At 39.4% G+C, this 8,928-nt stretch overlaps 1 protein-coding gene across 1 annotated transcript; it reads left to right on the forward strand.

The window, feature by feature from the left end:
- Window positions 1–364: 364 nt before the first annotated feature.
- On the forward strand, window positions 365–7,426 carry LOC135081983 (cytochrome P450 4g15-like). The gene is made up of 10 exons (XM_063976736.1): window positions 365–538; window positions 2,728–2,834; window positions 3,342–3,429; window positions 3,965–4,147; window positions 4,221–4,296; window positions 4,404–4,671; window positions 4,808–4,876; window positions 5,043–5,211; window positions 5,553–5,732; window positions 6,517–7,426. Exons 1-10 carry the CDS (start codon window positions 370–372, stop codon window positions 6,711–6,713), a joined length of 1,506 nt encoding a protein of 501 aa, XP_063832806.1. The 5' UTR covers window positions 365–369; the 3' UTR covers window positions 6,714–7,426.
- Window positions 7,427–8,928: the final 1,502 nt, after the last annotated feature.

The raw sequence follows: 8,928 nt of genomic DNA on the forward strand, positions 1-8,928 counted from the left end.
GTCCATGTAGATAAGCGCATTTTTGTGTATTTCATAAGTTTAGTTCTGCATTTTGGCTCTAAGAATGTTTTGTGACTTCAAGAAATACATAGAGTGGAACAAGGAAAGACAATGTGTTACATTATACACAGAAAGTAAATAGATTAGACTAAATTATTTTAAATTATAGGCGAAAAAATATTTTGTTCCATTTCTGGAACGATGAAAGGTCGTGTTTCAAAAATTTAATTTTTTCAGTAGTGTCACTACTGCGCCTTGAAATTTTTTGTTCAATTGTTCAAATTAATGTTGCAATTTGTTCCAAAAAAGGACGCCAGGTCTCATGGGGTTAATTATAATTATGTGTGTATCTTCTTTCAGCAATCCAGAATGATTGCTCTAAGCACAGCGGCGTTAGCGGTGTCCATCCCAGCGCTGGCCTACTGGCTACTCTGGCGGTGGCGGTATCGGAGGATGCTGCGTCTGGCTGCGTCGGTCCCAGGCCCACCAGCGCTGCCTGTGCTGGGCAACGCTCTCATGTTCCTTACTAACACCACAGGTAGTTAATATCTATAAACGCGAAAGGTCACTGACTCACTGACCATCACGAAATCTCATAAATTACAAGCACAGTATTGCTAGGAGTCTCAAATTTTGCATGGGGGTTCCTTTTAGAATGTAGGTCTGTGCTCGCTCAATAAGACAGTATTTTGCAAAATTCAAACCCTAAGGGGTAAAACGGGATCCACGCGTAGGAAGTCGCGGGCGGTCACTAGTAAATGATAAAAAGACACGAATCCTAACTTTTGACGTTCGTTGTTGACTTCGTTATGGCAATGGTGTGCATGCGAATGCGAATTACGTTTTTTGAAACACGTCGAGGGCTTAGTTCTGTTCCTTGACACATTGCTAACATTTCCATTATGCCATTGGGGGCCTTGTGGTTGTATGGATAACCAAATGCTGGAGCACTGGCTACGGCAGGGAATTAACACGTGGGTGGTAATGGTAACTTTACTCAAGTACCTACACCTGAAAGTATCGTGTAAGTACGAGTAATATGGCCAAAGCTCCGAAAGCTTTTGTTTGATTATGCACAGCGAGATATTTCTTTTTTTATGAACAGATAGAGAACGTAATGCATGACTCGACCACATCGCGGGCTTCAAGCTATAAGGGCGTACCTATAAGCGATACGCTTATACGCCCGCGACATTTTCTTTTCAACACTAACGGAAGATAAATTGCATGCACATAGCACTCTGAGTTGGTCTCAGCATGTCAAGGAAACCAGCAGAAAGGTGATTGGTACACTGCGGGCACTGTACCGCTTCAAAAACTTTCTACCCTCCAGCACAAAGACCTTGCTTGTGCGGTCCCTGATCCTGCCTATCATTGATTATGGTGACATATGTTGTACGGACATCTCACAGGAACTCCTGAACAAGTTGGACCGCCTCCTGAACTTTGACCACGTCTCGTCTTTTCGCTCACAGCTTGGATGGCTTCCCATTAGACAGCGTAGAAACATTCGTTCTCTCTGTATGCTTCACTCGATTCTCTTCAATCCTGACTCTCCACCTTATCTAAAAGAGAGGTTCCAGTACCTTCATTCTACTCACAACAGAAATCTTCGCTCTAGTCAGACTCTTCAGCTTGTCACCCCTCACCACACCTCCGGCTTCATGTCTGACTCCTTCTCAGTCTCAGCAGTACGGCTCTGGAACGGCCTTCCGGCGAATTTGCGAAAAGCAACCTCCAAATTTACATTTAAAAAGGCTCTGCGCAATTATTTTAAAGGCTAAAACTTTTTTCTTATCTCTGACATGTGTTTTGTGTACGCCAATATTATTATTATGTTTATGTATCTAGCTAGGTGTATGTCTATTATATTAATATGTATTCTTATGTTATTTATTTTATCTAATGCTATGTAAGTATATTAATTAAACGTCATATTTATTGCACCGCCTTAGTCTCTCTACTCGACCTGTGGTTGACTGGCAGATAATGCCACCTGGCATTAAGTCCGCCACTGTACAATTGTATGTGCAAAAGTGTAAATAAATAAATAAATTTATGACAGTTAAAATGTATTGACGCAACAACATAACTGTACCTATGTATAGGAACCGGTAGGTCCTGTTATTATAAAGAAACAACTGTGGTTACTGTGGCCCTAGAAAATATCCTCAACTATGCCCAATAAAAATCTTAGCCTTTAATTTTACTGTTTAGTACCTCAAAAATGATAAATGAAAACCTCATTTTCGCCATTTTCTCTGCTACCCGGCCTTAACTTGAATCACGGAATAGATTTTGTTGAACTAGAATTTGATTTATTTCTTGTTATTACTCATAAATTACGTTATTAATAAATTAATATCTACAAGAATACCTACTAATTGTCACTATAAAACTAAGCATAATAAGTAGCTGTGGTTTTTCACAGTTTTTCGTCCTAGAATCTTTTAATTTTGAATCCCTCACTGAAAACCTGGTTGTAACCTACGAATAGCGATCGTGTTTTTTATTCTGTACCTACCTGTTTGTAAATAGTACTGTATTTAAATTCAAATTGTATTTAAATACTTACAGTTTTTCTGAGCAGTTGGGACCCCCTCGATTGCAGGCTCCTCTTTCCCCTGGCCACTCTAGGTACGTGCCTAGGTAGGGGCCTGCTGGGTGCTGACCTCATCTGATAATAAGATGATCTTCGTCGTAATTCTTCTATTCTCCATGTTTCAGAACAACTGCAGAAGATAACCAACTTGTTTGATGTATACGGCGAGTACATCAGACTCTGGCTGGGCCCAGAACTCACTATAGCAGTTAAGAATGCAGCCGACATTCGAGTAAGTTTTTCGGTTGTTCGTTCGTTTCAGCCAAATGAAAGGCCTCCCTCAAGGATTTCCATAACGACTGGTCCTGCGCTGCCCGCATCCAGGTATTTTCCTGTCGTCGGTCCACGATAGAGGCCTGCCCACACTACGTCTTCCAGCTCGTGGTCGCCACTCGAGAACTTTTCTCCGTTCCCCGCCCACTACGTTAGAAAGCTCCTTTTTAAGAGGAAAGGAATTTTGGCAGTTAACAAAGATAGTAATTATGTCCCTGAGTTAAAAGGGACTTTTTATGGAGATAAAATGTTTCAAATAATTTTAATTAGCTGTCCTTGAGCTTAAGTCATATCCGAAAAAAATGTTAGGTGCGCCTTTTCAACTATCGGGGGCAGAAGTAACTGACAACGAGACCCATCAGTCTCCCCTAGACAAAGTACGGACGACAACACATTTACGAGTAGGTTTCATTTTGATATCTGTAGTTGAAAATGAACAGTCTGATGTGCTTCACTTTTTTTTCAGTTACTATTAAGCAGTAATAAAATAAACCAGAAAGGACCGCTATACGAAACACTGAAACCATTTATAGGACCTGGGATTTTATCTGGAGGTAATTTATACCATAGAAATAAAATAAAAGAATTTAATAGATTTAAGTAGGCATCTAACTTTAGAAGTAAATAATAGAGTTCGTTAACCTCATTGTATAATAGAGATTGGCAATCATGTAGTCGTAACTCGTATATCTTACTCGTAGTACTTACGTCGTAATCTGTTCTGTAGTAGGTACTCATAGGTAGATCAAAGTTCATTTAAGCGTTGACTATAGACTAACAAATCTGTAGATACATAGTAGGTATTGATTGGAGACTTGGCTCCAGAAATTCACTAAGTACAAACAAAGTAGGTTTGTCTAGGAGAGAAGTTTCCCAAGTCATTTCAGCTATTGCCTTACTTTACACTTTTTTGTGTTAGGGTTTACTTTCGTACTACAAAAAAGTATAATACATATAGTTCAATGCTTCTTGAACAAAATCTTCATTTTAATGTAGATTAATGATCTCAAAGATGAAAATGTCAGTATGTTTTAAAATATTCTGACTGAGGATCACAGTAGGACCAGTTAATGCTAACCAATTTTCTAGGCCCTACCTGGCGGCCTCACCGCAAGGTGGTCACGCCATCGTACAACAAGAAGTCAGTGCAGCAGTTCTCCAGAATCTTCAACAAGGAAGCAGAGCTCTTGATCAGGGGACTTAGGACCAAAGGACCAGACACTTACGATATATTTTACGATGTCCTGAACTGTACCACGCAGTGTGTTTGCCGTAAGTGCTATCAACTAACGATAATCAGGTCAGATAAGTTAGAAAGGAATTTATTTAAAATGAATGTTTTCAGAAACTCTGATGGGTCTCTCCAAGGAAGAATCGATGCAGATACCACAATTGAACGAAATAGTGTTAAAGACACAGGGGTAATTTAATAACTTGCCACTAATACCGTATTTAATCAGCAAAATGGACATAAAGCATCAGAAAAGAAGGTGTGTAACATAAAAAAGTGTTTCATTGTTCTTTTCAGTATGTACAACATGATCTTCAAGAAGATGATACATTGGTGGCTCCAGATTCCTTTCATATACTGGCTGACAGGGCACAAGAAGTTGGAAGACTACTACTCTAACTTGATTGACAGATTAACTGGTTACATTTTGGAGAAGAGGCGAACAGCCTTGAAAGTCGAAGGAGCAGTGGAGGAAGACCTGAAGAGTGTGGTAGACCGGCTTATAGAGTCAGGGGAATTGAGTGATCGAGAGATCAAGTACGAAATGTTCACTCTTTTCACTACTGTGAGTTTATCCGTTTTTTTTCGTATCGGTGGTTAACATTCATTTGTTTAAAATATGGATTATGGAACAGGATAAAGGATGTTTTTCACAATAACTGCCGACAAAGTGAATAATAATTACGCTGTGTGCATTGCAGAGTCAAGAGGCGGCTGCCAAGATAGCCTCTGGCGTGCTGATGATGCTCGCCCATTTGCCAGACTGGCAGGTAAGGATCTTTAAAGCAGTCCAGTAAAGTGACTGAGACTCAGTGATTTACCAAATTGGAAGGAAAGAAGACCAATGTTCAACAGAGGACGTCATGATGACCTACTATATGTCCTGAGAGAATACCAGATGCAAATGGCAAACTAAATTGATACTCAACTTTCCAGAAAAAGGTGTACGATGAAATTCAAACTGTGGTGGGCATGTCAGCTGTCACAGAGGGTCACTTAAAGGAGTTGCTATACTTGGACATGGTGTATAAAGAGACCCTGCGGTACTTCTCCATAGCAGCATTCATTCAGAGGACTGTACAGGAAGAGATTACAATAAATGACGGTAAGTGTAGCTTTTTAGCATATTGGGAAAGAAAGGATGAGACCCGACTTCGTCACGACACGGGAACAGTCCCGGTCACGATTTAGGTATTAAATCCAAACAACAGTTGATTCGAATTAAAACAAGATCGTTCGTATGTTCATTTTAGCCAAATGACCTCCGCTGCTGGACAAAGGCCTCCCCCAAGGATTTTCACAACGACCAGTCCTGCGCTAACCGCATCCAGATTATTCCCGCAACCTTCACCAGATCGCCGGTCCGCTTAGTGGGTTGCCTGCCCACACTGCGTCTTCCCGCCCGTGGTCACCACTCGAGATACATCATTTTTACTAATTTTTCAGGTAAAATCACGCTCCCGGTTGGCACGTCCCTCATAATCCCTATTCACTCGCTGCACCGTGACCCGAAGCACTGGGAAGAACCACTGAAAGCTAAGCCCGAGAGATTCCTACCAGAGAACGTGAAAAAGAGGGACCCCAATGCGTTTATACCCTTCAGCTTGGGGCCTATGGACTGCCTTGGTAATGAATAATGGATCTTTTGTTATTACTTACATAAGTAACACTTAACCTAAGGCCCCCCTTGAAAATCCTGAAATAAGCGGATTGTTGTGCTCTGGCCCCCTTAAAATTGATATTTGTTGTCCGTGGTGCATCATCTTTGCAATGGAGGGAAGTCGAACCTTAATTTCGAGCTCCTATTATGTTCTTCTGATTAATTTCGTTGCGGGTGTAATGACAATTTAACTTTCCCCCGGGACAAACTTGACCTTCATTGGTTGGGTTTTTATGGCGGTCAAGCTGTAGATCCTGGCTACACAGGAGTTGCAGAGGTGGGAACGAGAGGTGGGAATAGTCCCGTATTGTTGTGCTCTGTGGTGCCTCTTGAGGGAGGAGTGTTCAATGTGTTCATACCTTTTAACCCTTTGGGTACGGAATCCAAGAAATCAAATGGTGACCATCCATAGTTGTCCAGGAGCCCGCGCCAAAATTAGCTGTGTCATAATATGACCTGAAGATAAAATGTATCTATTAAATATAAGATTTTAAACTTTCGCGTCCCATTTAGGCTTAAATAGAGAGACACGGGTCTTAACGCGACATTTATTAATGAGTAAGGCCAGGAGATTCCTCGTTGGGGATAAAATAAAGTAACTTATTAATAAATATCGCGTTACTTAATATTAAGACCCGTGTCTTTCTATTTATATCTATTAAATGAAATGTCACTTTGCCAGTCATTTCTGTTATCTAAAGTCACCTTCATTGACAATAATAAACTTATTTTTTATGCTCTTTTTCACAGGTCGAGTCTTCGCTACAGCTATGATCAAGACCATAGTGGTGCATGTGATCCGAAACATGCATTTGGAAGCTGATGGTGTCATGGACGACATACCTTTAGAAGTAGCCATCTCTGTCAGATCAGCTAATGGGTACCAAGTCAGGTCGAAGCTGAGAAAACAAAATGGGGTGAAAGTTAATGGGGTTGGACACAAGTGAAAATGTTTGAAGGTTAGGTGATCTTGATAAACCGTCTCAAGACTCTACACTCTGTTTTTTCATTTGAATCAATAAAGTGACTTTTGAATAATGTTTCTAAGAAGCGACGTAGATACCCAAGTGATAATAAAATAGAGTGGCAAACCTCCTGGTTAAGGCTGAGTTGTACCACCTAATTTTAACCGTGACCATAACTCGTGTTTTTGTATAGAGTTGACTTTTGTTAAAGTTAAAGAACGTTGGTGCAACCCAGCCTTAAAAAATCTACTTATGACCTATTTTGGCATCTTAATACCTATGTTGAGCCCCAACTAGTAATTATGCAATGTTGTTTGACAAACCAAATGTAAAATAAAATAAATTTAAGTAGCATACCTAAGTATTGAGTTAAATTTTATAATATGTTTCGTATCCAATGTTAAGTAATTACCTGCTTTCTGTTATTGCCATTTTCTGTAAAATAAATTAATATTGTCCCGAAGCAGTGGTAGGGTTAATACTGGGACGTGTAAAACTTTTTGAAAGCCTATTTGCAAAAATAAATGAGTTTTATGAGATTTTTTTAAGAGTTTTAACATGTAAGCAACTCAATAAAATTTAATACATTCTGGGGTCTGGAAGATGATCCGAATGTTAAAAAAATTGGTTTCATTTGGTTGACTTTTGTAATATTATGACTGTTGTATGAAATAAATGCTGCCAATTTGAATTTATTTTATTCCTGTTAATCAATGTGTCCGTACAAACTTACTTAAATTAAAAAGAAAAATTTAAAATCGTAGAGACGTTTAAGAGCACTAACTGAAAAGAAATGAATTTTATGAATCGACAAACAAAGTGCATCCATAAATTCCAGAATATTGATTGCGAATATAAATAGTTAGGATTGAATTGATGATGATGATTGAAACTTGGAGTGTAAAGGCGGGGCACATAGCTCGTAGAGACGATGGCCGTTGGGGCAGAATTAAAAGCTCTCGAGTGGCAACCACGGGCCTGAAGACGTAGTGTGGGCAGGCCTCCCACTAGGTGGACCGACTGTCTGGTGAAGGTCGCGGGAAGAACCTGGATGCGGGCAGCGCAGGATCGATCGTTATGGAAATCCTTGGCGAAGGCCTTTGTCCAGCAGTGAACGTCATTTGGCTGAAACGAATGAACAAACAAGAGTCAATGATAAATATGATAGAGCAGTAAGCTCCTTACCTATTTTTAGAAGTAAAAAACATTCATTTATTCAAAGCACGTGAAAATGTAATGGATTCCCCCGACAAGATGCAAGCGAGCTTAGAATAGACGCATAATTCGAGGCCGATGAAGCAATAGGGATGTTTTCTGGGTAAAAAAAGCAAGTTTTAATTAGTCCGTCAGTTGACTTATCAAAAAATACTCGACACCTATTTTTCACTTTTTCAAACTAATGAAAATTTAAAGAGATACAGCGCGCCAAAGTTTAAAAGAAGAGGCCCGTGACGTCAATTAGTGCTTAAAATTGCAGCACTTTGTGACGTCGCGCGGAACTTCAACGCACCATAACTTTGTAATTATGTGTTTGATTGACAATTAAAAATATACGTGTCCAATATTTTTTGATATTAAAATTTACGGACTAATACATTTTTGTAGGAAACTAGCCTATTCACGCGAACACCTATCAGGCGTCCGCTGTACATTTTTGAACTTTGAAATTTTTTCAGTGGAAGGCTAGAGATGCAGGTAAATTCTACAGAACCAACCTTGACCTAAGCACCTAAGTCTTATAGTTCTACCTAGTACAGTCAGCGTCAAATAATTGATGACACCCAAATTGGCCAAAAAGTTGACAACACAACCTTATTCCGATTGCAATAAAGACGTGTCACGAACTATTTGACGCTGACTGTACCGTAACCAATTTTCGGCATCTGTCACTAAGCTTTTACGTAACAAACAACAAAGATAAACATCACAATCTTCCTTGAATTACATTACATTTATATGCAAAACGTACAAAACACATTTGGAGCAAGTGTAAGTGTCAGAATACAAGGATTCTTTGGGTAAAAACGGTTAAAAACGTGACACGTTTCAGTTATTATTAACCTTCACTTAATACCTGTAATTTAAAACCCGTATACTTATGTACAAAGATTTTCATTGTTACATATTATTACTGTTATGTACTAAGTCTATGAAACATCTAACACAAATTCTTGCATTTATTACGTACTAAGACGAT

Source organism: Ostrinia nubilalis, chromosome 21, assembly GCF_963855985.1.
Source record: "Ostrinia nubilalis chromosome 21, ilOstNubi1.1, whole genome shotgun sequence".
Taxonomy (NCBI): Eukaryota; Metazoa; Arthropoda; class Insecta; order Lepidoptera; family Crambidae; genus Ostrinia; species Ostrinia nubilalis.